The 19,370-nt window shown below is 38.8% G+C and overlaps 1 protein-coding gene across 1 annotated transcript in view; it reads left to right on the forward strand.

Annotated features, from left to right (window-relative positions):
- Window positions 1-19,370, forward strand: part of LOC122481449 (plasma membrane ascorbate-dependent reductase CYBRD1) — a 36,125-nt gene that overhangs the window by 11,774 nt on the left and 4,981 nt on the right. The window contains exon 2 of the mRNA XM_043577025.1: window positions 5,131-5,339. Coding sequence (XP_043432960.1) covers window positions 5,131-5,339 — 209 coding nt within the window. The remainder of the gene's footprint in view (window positions 1-5,130; window positions 5,340-19,370) is intronic.

Below are 19,370 nucleotides of genomic sequence, written 5' to 3' on the forward strand. Positions count from 1 at the left end.
TCTAATTAAATTCAGTTCAAGTTACTATATTTTCACCTTCATTTGCCCGAGAAATCATTATACACAGGTGTTGATTTCCTTTTCCCTTTCCTTCTTTGCCTTCTTTTCTCTTTTCTTTCTTCTTTCTTCCTGGTGTGTTCCACTACCAATAATTTTTCTTCTGAAGAAGATTTAAAATGTATTTTTCACATATATATGTGTTCATGTTTCCCTTCGTTTTCTGCGAGGATATGGTCTTGCCAACTCGGGCCTCTAACAGAAAACCCTTGTTTCAGTTACAAGTAGCCGTTTGATGCCGTTTCCCCTCCTCATGGGCTTAGGAGACGTTTTTCTTCCTTCTCACTGAACCTCAGGAATGGTGTCTAGGTAAATGCCAAGCCAAAAAAGCAAGAAATATTTAAATTCCCCTCTCCAGGCAGTTTTTATAGCTGTTGAGAGTAGCTTCTTGTTTAAGAAATGTGGTTTGCTTTGTTAAGATTGCCCTTTTCTCTGGGAGTCCACCGTATTTTTGTTATTTATACATCTTTAAAAAACATGTAAACACTTTATGCAAATGTAACATTTTGCAGCTATCCCTCATTTATCTAAAGAACACTCTGAATGATAGTCAACTATTTATATTTGGCAGAATTTCCACATACCCAGGAGAGGCAGAAACTCCAGGCCTCACTCACATGAGAGCCCCCTCCAGTTTTCGCGGGCTGCCGACTTAGTGGCTGAGATTAATTCGCTATTGGGTTTGTGAACTTACAAAAATATTGTTTTAACTTGAAAAATAGTAAGAATTCTTTCAGTCGTACGGAAAGTAACATAACATCCCCATGTACCCATCACCCTGATTTAACAGAGGTTCTGATTTTTGTCAACATAAAAAGGTATAAACTAGAACTCAAGGGTGGTAGGAAGAAAAGATTATACAGGATGATGGAAGAGGGTAAGCACCCTAACCTAAGCAAGAAACTAAAATTGGAGATTGAAGAACTCTAAACTAGACCCAGGGGCTGAACCATCGTAACTGCCTGGGCTCATGCGGATGGGAGGGAAGCACCTCTCCAGCTCTAGAAGCCCCTTAGGACTTTCTCCACTGGTAATAGGACAGTATGTTTTATTGGTAACCCCAAATCATCAATAAAAGATTACATTGTGTCCATTCATGCTACTGCTAGAGAAGGAAAGCTTGTGTGCAACCAGTCTGAAAGCATTTGAGTAAATGTGCAAGGTTCAAAAATCCAGTTTTAACACTCAAGGAGCAAAGATTTTAGTTTTGCAGGAAATTCAACACATTCCTCTATGATGCCTGTAGTATTTAGAAGAGTAAAAATTCTTCACTGAGCATTTTTTTTCAGGCAAGTGTTTTATTGAAGAACCACACACATGCAGAGAAGTACCTAAATCATAAGTTACATGTTTTTATAACATGAACACACTCACGTACCTGGATGGTGAAACAACACCCCAGGCACCCAAGAATCTTCCTGGTAACCATCGTAACTTCTCTCGGTCATGATAATTATTCCTGACTTCTAATATCAGAGGTTAGTTTTGATTTTGGAAATTTTTGACACAACAGGATCCAGATCGGGGAGAAAAAGCTGTTGTGATTTATTGTTCATAATTTGCTTTTCAAGCAAACATAGTCCACGTATTTCCTTTTCATACATAGATGTTCAAGTTCCCTCATCTAAGATAAGGGCAGTGCCTGGATGATAGGATGATGATGATAGCAACAATAATAATTATTTTTAAAATGTAAATTGAGATTAAGCAAGCTACTTAACATCTCTCTGCCTTAGCTTTCTCCTCTGTATAATGGTAATAGTAATCATACCTTCTTCACAGAGTTGAGGTAAAAATTATGATGTAAACATATAGAGCACTTAGCATGGTGTGTAAGGGTTCAGTTGTGTGTGTGTGTGTGTGTGTGTGTGTGTGTGTGTGTAATAAATCATGTTAACCCAGAAGAGGGTGAAATGTATTATTAGATTTTCATATTATCCACATTTTTATTTTACTAATGCCTGATCACACAGATTGCAAAAGGTTCCACGGTGTGGATGAAAGGTCACAAAGTCATGGGTAAAGAGACATTTGCTTTCCTTGAAAACTTGAGAATCATATATGTTTCATACGATTTATATGAAAACTTGAGAATCACATGTACACAGGGATATGTATATCCACTAATTCCAAGGAGAAAAAGCATAAGGAGGGGAAACCATGTGTCTGAGTTGACTTCAGTTTGACTTCGAGACTTTGATCAGCCTGAAGAAAGTATCTTTTATTTAAAAAAACACGCAAAAGTCACACACACACAAATAAAATTAGTGAAATCTGAATTAGGTCAGTGGATTATATTGATGTCTGTTTCTTAGTTGTGATGTTGTACTATGGTTATGTAGGATGTTACCATTGGTAATATCAGATGTTATCAGCTGTGTGAGGAGTAGATGGGATCTGTCTGTATTATTTCTTACAACTGCATGTAAATCTACAATTATCTCAAAATAAGAGTTAAAAATCATACTTATGGAGCTACATGCTTTGAGCCCAGGGCTGTTCTAGGCTCAGGATACAAGGAGAAACAGCAAAATGCATTCCTTCCTTCAGAGAGGATGAAGTAAGGATGAGAAGGGACATTGAGCTAGATTTTAAAAGTACAGTTGACTCTTGAACAACATGGGTTTGAACTGTGCAGGTCCACTTACAGGTGGATTTTTTTTGGATAAACACACGACAGTACTGTAAATGTATTGTCCTTATGATTTTCTTAACATTTTCTTTTCTTTAGCTTACTTCCAAGAATACAGTATATAATGCATATACAAAATATGTGTTAATCAACTGTTTATGTTATCAGTAAGGTTTCCAGTGAACAGTAGGCTATTAGTAGTGAAGTTTTGGGAGAATCAAGTTATATGTGGATTTTCAACTTAGTTGGGGTCATTGCCTCTAACGTTGTTTAAGGGTCAACTGGTATACCTGGTTGCACTAAATGGCTTGAAAAGATTCACTGAATATAGAAATGATTATCCAAAAAGTCTCCATGTCCTCGAAGAAATATAATTGATCGACATTTATAAGGTATCCATATATGCACTAAAATTAGTAAGTAGCAATCCTTCAGAGTTTGGACTAGATAAAAAGATGACTGTCTTAATGGTGAGGGCTGTCAAGTGTTAAGGAATGGAACCAAAGAATACGAAGATTGACATCTTTTGCTGTAGGCTTTAAAGAGGCTGAACCCACATCTGTCTTTGTAGGTTTATGCGTTTGTGACTGAGAATGAACTAGATAATGCCATAAATTTCTGTGATCCTATGAAGTTCTATATATTTAAATTATAAACGTCCGTAGTGGGAATATGCTTTTTTTTTTTTTTCGTTGCTGGAACTAAGCAATATACACTGCTGTTATAATGGAATCCACCTTCCAGAGGAAGTATTCTTCAGACTTTATCCTCCTGTCATACATTTTCAGACCTCTAAAGTTTTCCTGACATGGACTGGAGGAGTGAGAATGAGGGTGGGTAGGGGCAGGATATTGTCTTCAGAACAAAAATTGCATGCTGCTTAACATGGCTATGTAATCTATTGCTTAAACCAGCACATTTAAAAAAATGCTATTCAAAAATGTTTTTGTTGAAGTTTAATCTACATGCAGAAAAATGTACATATGGTGTATAGCTTGGTGAAATCTTCCCTCCGTGAACACCTATGTAACCAGCATTCAGACTGAGAAACAGATCATTAGCAGAAAGCTAGAAATCTCTTGCATGTTCCTTTTTAGTTACTATACCACTTCCTCACAAGGGCAACCATTATCCTGACTTTTCTTATTGCAGAGATGAGTTTTGCCTGTTTTTATAGTTCATATAAATTGAATCCATACAGTCTATAACTGTTTATGTCTGGTTTCTTGGCACCCACATTATAGGTTGATCCATATCATTGGGTGATGTTCTAGTTATAGATCATTCATTCTCTTTGCTGTATATTATTCCATGGTGTAAATATATCACAGTTTATTTATTCACTCTATTAATGATGGGCATTTGGGGAGTTTCTAGTTTGGGGCCACTACAAATAGTGATGCTAATAATAATCTAGTGCATGTCTTTTGGTGAACATATGTACATATTCCTTTGGGGCATATACCCAGGAGTAGAATTGCTGGATCATAAGTTATGCATAAGTTTAGCTTGAGTGAATACTGCTAGTTTGCCACAGTGTTTGTTCCCATTTAAACTCCCATCAGCAGAACATGAGAGCTGTGATTGCTTTACATCCTCTGCAATACTTGGCATTTTTCATGTTTAGCCATTCAGATATGTGGTAGACATATTCTCATTTGATTTTAATTTGCATTTCTCTGTTGACTAGTGAAGTTGACATCTTTCTTATGTTTATCTATATTTGGATATACCTTTCTGTAAAATATGTGGATATACTCTTTTGTTCGGTTCAATCTTTGTGCATATATATATACATATATATATATTCCTTAGTCTGTCTTTTCTTATCAAACTATGACTATATGAAGAAACCAGGTCATAAGATTAATAATTTAGTTTTGGATGTGTTGAGTTTGAGATATTTGGAGGCACCTCTATAGAGATGTAAAGAAGCTGTTGGATTTTGTGGGTCTGGAGGTAAGAAGAAAGTTCTGGGCTTAAGGGGCTCCTGGGTGGCTCAGTTGGTTAAGCGTCTGACTCTTGATCTCAGCTCAGGTCTTGATCTCGGCATTGTGAGTTCAAGCCCCATGTTGGCCTCCATGCTGGGCATGGAGCCTACTTTAAAAAGGTATGAACTGGAGGTGAGAATTTGGGAGTCCCTGCCATGTAGGTAGCATCTCAGTGAAGGAGTGAATGAGATCACCCACAGAGAGTGTAGAGGGAGGAAAAAGTCTTAGAATTGACCCTGAGAGCCACCAGAGTTTGTTCATAAGTCAGAAATAAAGAAGATGACGGCAAAAGAGCCCGAGAATGAACCCCTGAGAGGCAGGGAAGAGGGGAGAAGCAGAAGCCAGGTGAAAAGGGTTTCATGGAAGGGAGTGTTCAGCGCGTCAAACTGTTCAACTTGTGTTAATTAAAAACAACAATGCCACGTTCTGTCCCCTTTTGCTTCTTTCTAGCCATCATCGTATACAGACTGCCATGGACCTGGAAATGCAGCAAGCTCCTGATGAAATCCATCCATGCAGGTTTACACGCTGTTGCTGCCATTCTTGCAATTATCTCTCTGGTGGCTGTTTTTGATTTCCACAATGCCAAGAATATCCCCAACATGTACAGTCTACACAGCTGGGTCGGACTGACGGTCGTCATACTCTACATCTTACAGGTCAATGTCTCAGTGTATTTGTAAGCATGATATGAAAAGCAAAACAGTTCAGATACTGTAGATGTTTTCTACACATTCATATCTCTTGGAAATAATCTTCTCATTCCCTTTAGGCCCTGTTCCATTTTGTTTCCATTGTAAGTATTCTTCCCTGAAGGGCCACCAGAACTGCAGAATTCAGTCTTCAAGCTTGAGCATGAGATTTAAAAAAAATTTTTTTTAATGTTTATTTATTTTTGGAAGAGAGAGAGAGAGAGAGAGAGAGCGAGCACGAGTGGGGGAGGAGCAGAGAGAGAGGGAGACACAGAATCTGAAACAGGCTCCAGGCTCTGAGCTGTCAGCACAGGGCCCAATGCGGGGCTCGAACTCACAAACTGAGATCATGACCTGAGCTGAAGCTGGACACTCAACCAACTGAGCTATCCAGGCACCCTGAGCATGAGATTTTAAATATGGACATATCGGGGCGCCTGGGTGGCGCAGTCGGTTAAGCGTCCGACTTCAGCCAGGTCACGATCTCGCGGTCCGGGAGTTCGAGCCCCGCGTCAGGCTCTGGGCTGATGGCTCAGAGCCTGGAGCCTGTTTCCGATTCTGTCTCCCTCTCTCTCTGCCCCTCCCCCGTTCATGCTCTGTCTCTCTCTGTCCCAAAAATAAATGTTGAAAAAAAAAAATTAAAAAAAAAAATATGGACATATCTATGTAGGGAAATTACTGTCTCCATAACACCTAGACTGCCATTATCTGGACTTCAAGTTCCATGTGCTGAATAATCAAGCATAGGCAAGATTTCTTTCCCATATTCCTCTATCATTTTTCTTTTCTTTTTTGTTTTATAAAATTTTATTTTCATGTTTATTTACTTTTGAGAGAGCGTGTGCACACATGAGCAGAGGAGGGACAGAGAAAGAATTAGAGGATCCAAAGTGAGCTCCATGCTATCAGCACGGAGCCCAGTGCAGGGCTCGAACTCACAAACTGTGAGATCATGACCTGAGGGAAAGTTGGGCGCTTAACCAACTGAGCCACCCAGGCGCCCCTCCTTTTTTTTTTTTTTTAAGTTTATTTATTTATTTATTTATTTATTTATTTATTTATTTATGAGAGTGAAAGAGAGAGAGGGAGAGGGGGTAGAGAGAGAAATGGAGACAGAGAATCTCAAGCAGGCTCCACATTGTCAGCACAGAACCTGACGCCGGACTCATGACCTGAATCAAAATCAAGAGTCGGGTGCTTAACTGACTGAGCCAGCCAGGTGCCCCTGTCATTTCTTTTTCCTAACTTTATGAGTGAAGACATGAATTTTACTTCTTTGTTAGATTTTGAAGGCTCAGTGATTAGTTTTCCCCTGTCTTTTCTTCACTTATTAAAAACACATACATTTGAGAGCAGTGTATATGAACAAAAGTTAATGGAGTGTGATAAGGATTTGGCTATTCTAGGACACTAAAGTAAAAGGTGAATTTTTAAAATCTTTTTGGTGGTAACCATTTTGTTGAAAAATCTTTGTGAACTACGGCAATTCACTTCCCTTCCTTAGGACAGTATATAGCCAGCTATCTAATTGGGATATCAGTGTGAACTTCACTTTTCTGTGAATATAGGAGAAGTAAGAAACTGAAATGAATAAAAAATAGAAGAAATTATAAATGAAATGAAAAGCTGGTTCTTTAAAAAAAAATAAAATAAAAGAGACAAACCATTGCCAACCTGAGAAAAAACAAAATATACAACCTTCAGAATAAGAAAAAAATTAATCATAGATACAGATATTATTTTAAAATTAGGACAGATTGTTAAATTTTAATATATCATAATATACTTAAAAATCTTTAAGAAATAAGGATTCTTTTCTTGCCAAATATAGACTACCAGATTTGATCCAAGAGGAATTAGAAAACCTAAACAGGATTGGGGCACCTGGGTGGCTCAATCGGTTAAGTGCTCGACTTAGGCTCAGGTCATGATCTCAGGTTCCCGGTTTCTAGTCCCACGTTGGGCTCTGTTGCCGAAAGCTCAGAGCCTGGAGCCCGCTTCAGATTCTGTGTCTCCCTCTATCTCTCTGCCCCTTTCCCGCTCACACTCTGTCTCTGTCCCTCTCTCAAAAATAAATAAACATAAAAAAAAAAAAAAACCTAAACAGGACAATAAAATATTAGATGAAATTGGTAAGATCTTTTGAAATCTATCTCTAAAAAAGGCACTGGTCCAGACTGTTTTGTATCTTTGACTTTCTAGGAACGGATACTTTAAACTTTTCTAGCACACTGGGAGAAAACAAACTCCTCTTAGATGTGGAGCCACTGTGTACTACATCTTGACATCTAAGATGGCGGCCCGATGATAAACACCTTTACTAACATCCAACAGCAAACACCAGCTTACACTGTGAAATATTGAAGACATTTCCATTATATTCATAAGACATTGGTGCTTGCTACCTTTGTCATTCAAATTTATTTTAGAGGTTTTAGCTACAAGATAATGAAAAAATCTGTATAAGTAATAGAGAATTTGTGACTTTTTTTCAGTTTGCAAAAACAAATACATACAATGTATGTCTAGTAACCCAGAGATGGTTAGAGTAATGAGTATTTGGGAAGGTGCCTGGATCTAAGATAGCCACGCAGGGGCACCTGGGTGGCTCAGTCGGTTAAGCGTCCAACTTCGGCTCAGGTCATGATCTGACAGTTTGTGGGTTCGAGCCCCACATCAGGCTCTGTGCTGACAGCTCGGAGCCTGGAGCCTGCTTTGGATTCTACGTCTCCCTCTTTCTCTGCCCCTCCCCGCCTCAAAAATAAATAAACATTTAAAAATACTAAAAAAAAAAAAGAAGATAGCCATGCATAATTCAATAACTTTTGCGTAAACTAGAAATAGCCACTTAGAATAAGAAGTAGAATTCATTTATAATGTGAATATAAAATTATAAAATATGTAGGAATAAGTTGAACAACGAAAGTATAAAATCTATATGTAGAATATGTAGAATACTATGAAATTTTATTGAAAAACAGAAAACATGGTATAATTAGATACCATGTTACCAAAAGAGAACAATTAATATAGAAATATCTTTCCCTCTTCAACTATATTTATGTATAATATAATTCTAATTTTAAGCCCAATAGTAGTTTTAAACTTGCAGAGCAAATATCCAAGGATAATCAAACAAATGTTGAAAAAGAGGTGAAGGGAGACCTGCCTTCAAAACAAGCTATTAATACAAGAGTAAACAAAATATAGTCATGGAAAGAACAGAGAGGACAGAAACAGTCCACGTAGTACACGAATTTTTTTCTTTGGCACTTTGGTATTTCAATTTAGTGGAGAAAGAATGCTTATTTAATAAATGTTACCATCATAATTTGTTATCCATTTGGAAGAGACCAAACAAACAAGTGAAAGGACTCTGTATATAACACAAAGGAAAAAAGATTCCTAAAAACCCAATGAGAAGAGAAAAAGAAAATTAAGAAGCAAATAATCTATATAATCTGAAGTTGGGGAGTCCACAGGTTGACAAGAAATCCAGAAGTCATAAAGGAAAAAGAAGACATATTTGATTGTATAAAAAATGTTTTTAAGTATATGGAGGGGGGCACCTGGGTGGCTCAGTTAGTTAAGCGTCCAACTCTTGATTTCGGCTCAGGTAATGATCTCACTATTTGTGAGATTGAGCCCCACATCTGGCTCTGTGCTGATAGCACGGAGCCTGCTTGGGATTCTCTCTCTCCCTCTGTCTCTGCCCCTCCCCTGCTCATCCTCTCTCTCTCTCTCAAAATAAATAAGTAAGCATTAAAAAAAGAAAAAAAAATTTTAATAAAAAATTATGTGGGGCAAAACATACCAAAGTCAACAGAAACTGCACAAAGGGATATAGGGATAGTCATGTCATATATTAAGGCTTAATGTGTTTAATATTTAATATAAAAAAACTCCTAAGAATTAATGACGAAAAGGCAACCTCACAGAAAAATAAACAGAAGATTTGAACAGGCAGGTCACAGAAGAAAAACTTAAATCACCAATCAACATATAAAATGTCCAACCTCACTAAGAAGCTAGGGAAATAGAAAATAAAACAACAATAAAATGTCATTTTCCCCCACAAGACTAACAGGACAACAGTGGTGATGTTCCTTGCTGCCAAGGGCGTGAGTGGTCAAAGGTGCTCTCCACTTTTGCTTTTCCACTAGTGACAGGAAAATGCGTTGTCACCAAATTTTAGGGAAGTAGTGTGTTAATATCTACTAAATTAAAAAAAATATATATATATATGCTTACCCTTTAACCTAGCAATCCCACATTTGGAGAGAGTGGAAATAAAATACTGTAACGTAAGGAACTCTAAAAAGGATTTTTTTTTTAAATATTTATTTTTGAGAGAGAAAGGGAGTGAGAGAGAGAGGGAGAGAGCATGAGCAGGGGACGGGCAGAGAGACAGGGAGACACAGACTTCAAAGCAGGCTCCGGGCTCTGAGCTGTCAGCACAGAGCCCGACGCGGGGCTGGAACTATGAGATCATGACCTGAGCTGAATTTGGATGTCCAACCAACTGAGCCAGCCAGGTGCCCCTAAAAAGGGTTTTTAGCGCAACATTGTTTATGCAAGCAGGAAACTAGAAGCCACTAAATATCCATCAATAGGGAATGGTTAAATAATTTTTGGTAAATCCATGGTGGATATCATACAGCCATTACAAGGAATGTAGCCATGTCTACTGACCAAGAGTGAAATCATGATATATTCTTCAGTATAACAAATACTGGAGAATAAGTAATATGTTTAGTAAAACGTCATTTAAAATAAAAAAGGAAAGAGAAAACAAGCATGTATGTGTTTATGTGTAAAGAAAGGTATGGGAGAATACACCAACCCACTGCCACATTGTGGGAGTGGGTGGGATTGGTTTGGGGGCTTATTAAATTTTTAAATGTGTCTTGTTTGACTTGCTTGAACCTGTGGCTCTTTTGTTTCAAATACAAGTAAATCATATGTTATATACAAAGCATATATTCATAATTTTTAAAACCAAACAAGCAGGCAGGTGTCCCCTCACCACAGATTGTGAATACTCACGTTGTGCTTGGTGCCTGTGGTTGTTCAGGAACCAGGTGAACAGTTTCTTATCAGGAAAAGTTGACGACCTTCCAACTTTATTCCTTTGCTGCATAAAAGCTATTTTCAAGTTACTTGCATTGCTTCTCCATACAAGTGACAGAACAGATCACCCAGATGTGCTCAGGGAGAAATTAAATGAAAGCACATTTCCTTTCCCAGTGGAAAGAAATGAATTCTAGGCTTTTGGTAGGAGCTAAGCTCCCTACTTATTATGATTTACAAAGATTCCTGCCTCCGTATTCTTAGTTGCAAAAATTCATGAGCCACAAAAATATGCTTTGACAGAGACATACTTCTGTCAGATTTCTTAAGTTAAAAGTAAAAAACGGAGGGGTGCCTGGGTGGCTCAGTCTAGCGACTCTTCCTTTCAGCTCAGGTCATGATCCCAAAGGTTGTGGGATCGAGTCCCGAGTCAGGCTCCGAACAGAACACGGAGCCTGCTTAAGATTGTCTCTCTCTCCCTCTGCCCCTCTCACGCTCGTGCTCTCTCTCTAACGTAAAATAAAATAAATTAAAAAAATTTTTAAGTAAAAAGGGGAAGCAGTTTCTCTTTCTGAATCAAGACGAATCCTAGATCCTTGGAGCTGCCGCTTGTGGTTGGAGAACTGAAGTTTCCACTTTCCTGGATCGGGTGCACGCGCTGGCTTGCTGCTGGCTTATGCGGTCACGACTGCGTGCACTTCAGTCTCCAAGTTTAACTGCGTGCAGACCATTCACCCGAGTTTGTGAAGTCAGTTTGTGCTCCCCTCCCCTTCAAAGAACAATTCAAGAAGCAATCCTACCAGAGTGTGAAGAGCGTGGGAGAGAATGTCAGGTTCATATCTTACCTTAGCACTGTTGGGGTTTGGCTTAGCTCCTTTGTTTAAAGTCAGGATTTACCTGCCAAGGGAAGCTAGTGTCCGGGTGCGTTCAGTAAATAGAGTAAGGAGGGAAGGACGGAGGTAAGCAACAAAGAATACAACCAAAAAAGGCTGAAAGGTCTTCTTTCTTCCTCATGTTTACCTATGGGTTGTAAAGCATTTCAAGTGTAGAATTCTTTTCTGCTTGTGAAATCTAGCCTCTGGGGCATTTAAAAAAAATAACAAACTATCTGGGGCTCAAAGTGTGCTCTTCACTGGGCTGTTTTCTCTGTATGTCTGACTTCTGCTTCCCTCAGTCTGTTGTCAGGACAGGATTGCTGAGAACCTTGAGCCTACCCCTAAAAGTAGAGAGCCCACCTTTCCTGAGTCCATAGATTAAACTCAGTAAAAATGTGTTTGGGTCCGCTTGTGTCTTAGGTGTTCTCTTGAAGAGGCACTTTTACAGGGGGTTGGACCGACCCGGATCACCTACTCCCCTCCTACCCCTCCCCACCCCCAAACCCCATCCCTGAAAACAGAATCACAGCAATGATTCCCCTGCAAAGCAGAGATCCTTTATTTACTCTTTTGAAGAGGAAATTAAGCTGAAATTTCTTTGTGACATTCTTCCACCAAATTTTGCTGACACATATTTTCTTATTCTTTCATTTCATCTCTCTGAGGTATTCCTTCTCTCTGCTTCCGAGGCATCCTCTTAGAGTAGTTCTCAAAATCTAGTCCAGAGAACTCTGAAGTGGGGAGTGGGGAGTGGTAACCAAGATTTTCAGGTGGTTCTTTCTGTTCAAAGCTCTTTTCATAATACTAAGATGGAATTTATCTTTGTGTCAGTTTCTCAAAAGTGTTACATGGCCTTTTCCAGAGACTACATTATATGTGGTATCACATAAGCCTGAATGTGGAGACAAATAGAGGAATCCAATTATCTACTACTGAATCAGAACTTAAAGTGATTTGCAAATATGTAAAACATGCCACTTGGCATGTTTTTTGTTTCACATAATATAGTTCTTTTTCCTAAGACATGTTATTTATGTAAATACGTAGTGAATTTATTATCATTGTTAAATGAATAAATATTTTTAGAAGTTTCAGCTTTAATTTCTAATATGGTAAATACCAACAGATGTATAATATAAATAAAAGCTCTTTGGAGTTCTCAATATTGTGTGTATGTAGAAGTAATGAATCATGATAAAATTAACTCTTAGGATTCCACTATCCAACCTAATTTAGAAAACATAGAACCCCCACCCACTTCTACTTCAATCCCATATCTGTCTAACTACCCCAACTTCTAATGGTAACCATTCTCTGGAAGTTTTTCTGTCATTCCCTGTTTTTCTTTACAATTTTTCTACATACTGTGAATCCCCAAACAATATGTTGTTTAGTTTGCTTTTTTAATAAATTTTGAAAAACACAGTATCATCATATAAGTATTCTATTGCAACTTTTTTTCATTCTACTGATTCAACTATCTTGATTCCTTAGCTATAGTTTATTCATTTTTACTTTTGTATTCCATTGTTTAAATATACCATGAATTTACTTATCCAATCTCTTGCTATTAGACATTTGGGCTATTTTTAGTTTTCTGCTATAAACAATACTATATTGAACATTCATATACATATCTCCTGGCCCTCATATGCAAAGATTACTCTGGGCGTATACTTAGGAGTGGAATTATACTCAGACGAAAAAAGAAATGCCAAACTGTTTTCCAAATTGGTTGATCCCAGTGTGTTCCTGCCAGCAGCGTATAAGAGTACCCATAAGGCACATCCTTGCCAACATGCATCGTCTTCAAACTTTTAATTATTACCAAACTAGTGGGTATAAAATGATGTCTTCTTGTGGTTTTAATGTTTATTTCACTGATCACTCATGTTTCCTTTCTAAGAAAGAGAAATATCTTTTGTCCACTTGAAAAATGAGGGGTTTTTTTTCTTTTCCTTGAAGATTTGTAGGAGTTCTGTGTCAGATTCCTTTTCATTTATATGTATTGTTTATATCTTCCAGTTTGAAGCTTAAATTTTCTCTTTTGTTAGTATTTGTTGATAAACAGAAATTCTTCATTTTAATGAAACAAATTAATCATCTTTCCCTTTAAGGCTATTATTTTTTATTTCGTTTTGGAAACTTGTTTGGAAATCTTTCCCTCCCCTGAGGGCCAAACAAACTATATTCTTAGGTTCTGCCTCGGAACTGTTGGATCAGAAACTCTGGGTGAGGGGCCCAGAAATATGTGCTCACAGGCCTTCCAGGTGGTTCAGAAGCGTGTGGTTCGAGATCAATTAACCTAGGAGAAAAGCTTTTCTTCTGTAATCTGTTAATGTAGTCAGTTACATCAGTAGATTTTTCTAATATTAAACTTAGGTGAATTAAAAACATTTTAAATTGTCTCAAGATTCTCTTTTGCTCTCTGAAATATTCGAATTCCTACCTTTCGTTGTTTTACTTGTGTGCTAACTAGGCTTCTCAGAAAGGTCATTTCACAGCTTCGTGACTTTTGTTTAGCAGGAGGAAATCTGATCCCTGGCTACCTTCTTGCTCAGATCCAGAGAGCAAGTAGTGTTTAAGAACACAGGACATGCAATCAGGGAGACCTCAGTTTGAATCAGGTTCATCCATTTGTAGCTTGTGACCTTAAGATGAATTATTGAACTTTTCTGAACTTAGTTTGCTCACCCATTATTTAAGGCTTTTGATACATCCTTCACAACATCATGCTCAAAGCCAAATAATGCATGGAAATGCTCAGCCTAGGGCTTAGTGTACTAGAATTACACAAGTCAGCCATTGTATAAGTCTTATGGAAGGCTCCTTTGTGACCTGTAGATGGAATTTTTTATTTCTATTCTAGATCGTAGGCACCTTTATGGTTGAGAGCATACATTTTATGTCAATGAAATTTTGTTCATTAATCCATCCATTTATTCAACAGAGCCAAATGCCCATTGTGTAGGAGATTCCTCGCCAGGCTGTGGGGGATGCATTGTTCCATAAGAAAAGCATGGGTCCAAAGAGACATGCTCTCTGCCCTCATGTAGTTTACAAGACAGGTCTTTGAGTATTTGGTAGACAAGGTGGGTATGGAGCATTCTGGGAGAGCTCTCGTATGGTATGGGGGGTAAAGGAAGTCAGACCAAAACCTGAACTCATGAGGTTGGTGGTGAAAGGGGAGAGAGTATTCTAGGTGAATAGAAGAGTAGGTGGGTGCAGTTTTCTTTGTTTCAGAAGCAAGAAGGAGGTCAGGCATCATGGAGTGGAGTATGGAAGATGAATTGGAGGTTGGGCAGAAGTAAATATAGATAGACTAGCTGCAAGGTGTTTACAGAGGTTCAGATGAGAAACGATGCTGGCCTGGAGGTGTAGCAGTAGCAGTGAGCAAAATGGATGGTTTCTAAAGATATTTCAAAGGTGGAATTAATGAGATTTGGAAAGTTAACCGTAAAGGGATGAGAGTCGCTTGCAAGCATGAGCAAGTGGGGGGATGAGAAAGGGAACATTAGAGGAGGAAGAGAGGGTTTGAGGAGTGTCAGATGCTACAAGAAGCGAGGAGAATATGGTCTGAAAACCGTCCTTTGGATTTAGTGACCTGGAAGTTACTGATGACACTAGAGAGCCGTTTTCTTAAAGGGGAGAATCCAGATTTCAGTGGATTGAGGAAGGAATGGAAGGTAAGAAAATAGTTCAGTCAAGAGGTTTGGGTAAGGGAAGGAGAGGGTGGTAACTGGACAGGGATAGGAGTCAAGGCGGGTGTTTAGTTGAGGGTTTTTTGTTTCTTTGCTTCTTTTCATTGTGAGAAGCTTGGGCATGTTAAAATGCTCCCAGGATGGCACCAGTAGAGAAGGAGAGGTTGTGAATAGTGGAGTGAATCTATAGCTATGCCTTCAGGAAGCAGGTTGCAGAGCACAGCTGGAAGCTCGAACACCAACTCTATTGTAATTGAAGAAAGGAAGGAATTGTTGGCTTGGCTTTTTTGGTTTGTTTGAAGTTCAGCAGCAGAAAAGTGAAGCTCTGTTTTTCCCATGAGATGGTACTAAAATCATCTGCTAATAGTGAGGAGGCACACAGGACAGCCACTAGTTTGAGGAAGAGAGGACATGGAGGACCAGTTGATAAATCAGGCAATAGTTTGTTGAGCAGTGTTGAAGTGCTCATAACTGTGAGCATCATAACCATGAATTTATAGTGCCGCTGGTCTCCTTGGCTGTGTGACTTACTCTAGTGGTACCTAGCAGACCAGAGGTAGTCCTGAAGATGGCTGAGCCAGTGTTGGAATGTTGCCAGGTAGATTTGATGCAAGACAGTGCAGCAAGGAGATGTAGAATATTGACAGAGGAATTTAGTGTTCATTTGTGTGTCCTCTCTGTAAAAAACTGTGGACATATTCTAGTTGGTGCTGATTAGATGTTTTAATCCCTGGAAGAAACATGCTTTTACACTTGAAGAATGCAACTTGGAAATGACCTAATACAGAGCTTCTCAAAGTGTGGCCTCTAGAACAGCATCATTAGCATCACCAGGGAAATCAGAAATACGGATTCTTAGGTTCTATTCCAGACCTACTGAATCAGAAATTCGAGGGATGGGGCCCAGCAATATGTACTTTAAATGAAGGAATGATTGAGTATAGGAAATAGCAGGAAAATGAAGAGGATTTCCATGTATTAATCTGTAAATCACTTGATTGCTCATTAAATCCACCTCTATAGTTAAAAAAAGAAAAAGGAAATCATACCTAATACAAAAGCTAGATAGGCAGATATTTCCTGGTTTCATTAATGGTTTGCAAATAAAAGCTTTTGTTGGGTCTCGAAGTTCACACATATCTTTTTTTAAAAACTCTTGTTTCATAAAAGGAGATAAGACTGGCATAAAAATACGTTTGTTAGTGAGCAAATAATAATAATTAATAATTAAGTGAGAAAGTCCAGATACTTAACACAGGAACTGTAAAAGTAAAATTTTATTGTTTATTTCCAGTTATAAAAGTAATATACATTAATTTTAACATTTATAAAAATGTTAAAAAACATTTAACATTTCTGTATTTATAAAATACAGAAAAAAGAAAAAAAACAAAAACTCATTGGTAATGCCATAATCTAGAAGTATCATTACACTTTGGCTTACTTCCTTTGGGCTTTAATTGTGCCTATGAACATTTAAGGGAAGTTCATTTTTTTTTTTAATAATTTTTTTAATGTTTATTTTTGAGAGAGACAGAGTTTAAGCAGGGGAGGGGCAGAGAGAGAGGGAGAAATAGAATCTCAAGCAGGCTCCAGGATCTAAGCTGTCAGCACAGCCTGATACAGAGCTCGAACTCAGGAACTGTGAGATCATGACCTGAGCTGAAATCGGACACTTAACCAACTGAACCACGCAGGCATCCCGACTTGGTTACAATTTTAAAAAGTACAGAAGAGGGAGGGTAGAAGTTGAAGGATAGAGAAGACAGGTTAGATTAATGTCACGGAAAGTCAAAAGCTCACTCTTAAGAAGAGTTTTGATTGGAAAGGAAGACAGTGAAAAGGAAGGGGGAATGCAGGAGGCAGGACAGACAAAAGGGCTTAGTGGCAGTACCAGGGCAATCTTCACAATAAAGTTATTGGTAAATTCTTGTTTACAAACAGCATTTGAGGCGAGAGAGGTAAGGGTAATTTAATAGATGACTATCTAGGTGTTCTCCTTCCCAAAGGGAAGGACCTTGAATGGCAGACAAATGATCTGGGCATTTCAGATGCAGCCCACAATTCACTTGTTAGTGATAGATGGCACTAAATTAGGGTCTTCCTTGGTGCCTGAAGCTGCTTTTGGGGCTAGCATATTGTATGGGTCCAGTCCCTTCCGAGCAGCCATCATGACCTCCCACTCCAGCCCAGTTGCCTGCTCATCATCAGTAGGAACACCGCCTCCAGATGCCATGGAGCGCACTGCGGCGACTCCATTGGGACCGCGGACCCTGAGGGCCTGCGCGGCCAGCGATCCAACTCCACGAAGTAACCTTGAAGCCATCACGCCCGCTACAAACAGCCTAAGGGAAGTTCAATTGCCTGGGGTCCTCTAAGCAAATTTCTGGCACCCCAACTACTTAGCTCATTGAGCCCTACAAGAGGCACACGTGATAAACCCTGAAAGAAATGAGAGAAAACGGGAGTATCAGGAATGAAGTCAAGAGAGCAGAAATATGGGAAATGCATATTTCTATGGACAAGTCACAGAAAAGATGTGGTATGAGTACATAGAAGTATATACGTGCTAAATCCTTGGTGGCCATTTACCTGAGCCCTGTTTCCATATAGAAATCACAATCTATACATCGGGATGCTTGCCCTTTGATACTAATAGAATCACTAAACTTCACTGAAGGAGAATTAGCAACATTCTCAACCACCGAAGGGGCCCCTCTGAACCATTTCTCATACATCCAGGCATTTGTGGCATTAGGTGGACAATAAAATATGCAAACTAGCCTATTGAATGCATTTTTTTAAAATTAACTTCCATTCATTACCATTTCCCAGAAACTGATTCTAAATATATTTTAGGGTCTCAGACCCATTCTGCCTTCAATCTTCTGGTGTCCCCCATTAGTCCTTTGATCCCATTCAGGAAAGATGAACAGTGATGTTGTGTTTCTCCCTATTCTCCCTTCTTCTCATCGTTGTTTTGTTGGGGGGCGGGGGCGGGACGGGGAGGGTAGATCCAAAGTAGTACCTGAAAAAAATGCCCTTTAAATTCAGTAGCTCAGCAGTCACTAAGAAATCTTTATTCTCTTGAGGAGAAGAGAATAGGTAAGGGGTAGGAGGTGTGGAGCCACAAAACAAATGGAAAGTGTCACTAGACTTCAATTACTTAGGAATCTTGCTATCCTCTGCAGAGAAGCATCCCACTAGGGATTTAATTATCAAGGAAACGGCAATAACCTCTCTGTTTTTCCTCATAAAACAAAATTGTAAACTTCTTAACATGTAACTTTTTTTTAAAGTTTATTTATTTATTTTGAGAGAGAGAGAGAGAGAGGGAGAGAGAATCCCAAGCAGGCTCCATGCTGTCAGTACAGAGCCTGATGTGGGGCTCGAACTCATGAACCATGAGATCATGACCTGAGCTGAAATCAAGAGTTGGACACTTAACTGACTGAGCCACCCAGGTGCCCCTCAGTGCTCACTTTTGTGTAGGCTTTAGGTAACTGGATTCAGGTTTATCTAGAATCTTGTACATATAGGACTAGAGTCACTGTCAGCGCAGAGCCCTATGTGGGGCTCAAACTCACGAACCACAAGATAGTGACCTGGCCAAAGTCAGATGCTTTACCAACTGAGCCACCCAGGCACCCTAACACACAATGTTTTTGATTGAACTGTCTAAATGTGTCCTATCATATATGGTTTTAGGGACGTGAAAATCTTTTATTTCCTTTTCTACTTGGCAACCTTAAGGAAATAGATAAAAACAAACAGGAAGTTCACTGAAGCTTTGTTAATGATTGAAAAAAACTAGAAACAGGAACATCCATAGATAGAAAACTGAGTAAATTATGTTACATCCTTAAAATAGAACATTAGCCATTAAAAAGAATAAACCAGATGCACATATGATGTTGATATGAAAAGATCTCCAAGATATTAAAATTTTTTAAATGTTTATTTATTTTTGAGACAGAGCACGTGCAGGGGAGGGGCAGAGAGAGAGAGATAGGGAGACACAGAATCGAAGCAGGCTCCAGGCTCTGAGCTGTCAGCACAGAGCCCAACGCAGGGCTTGAACTCACAAACTGTGAGATCATGACCTGAGCTGAAGTCGGACGCTTAACCGACTGAGCCACCCACGCGCCCCATCTCCAAGATATATTATTAAGGAAAAAAAAGCAATATGCAGATGCAGAACAAATACGTGTAGTGAGATACCATTTATACTTTAAAAATTCTTTCTCTCTCTACACACACACACACACACACACACACACACGCTTGCATAGGCATAGAAATTTTCTGGAAGGATACTTGAGAAAGTGGTAATAGGTGTTGCCTTTGAGTAG

Source organism: Prionailurus bengalensis, chromosome C1, assembly GCF_016509475.1.
Source record: "Prionailurus bengalensis isolate Pbe53 chromosome C1, Fcat_Pben_1.1_paternal_pri, whole genome shotgun sequence".
NCBI lineage: Eukaryota > Metazoa > Chordata > Mammalia > Carnivora > Felidae > Prionailurus > Prionailurus bengalensis.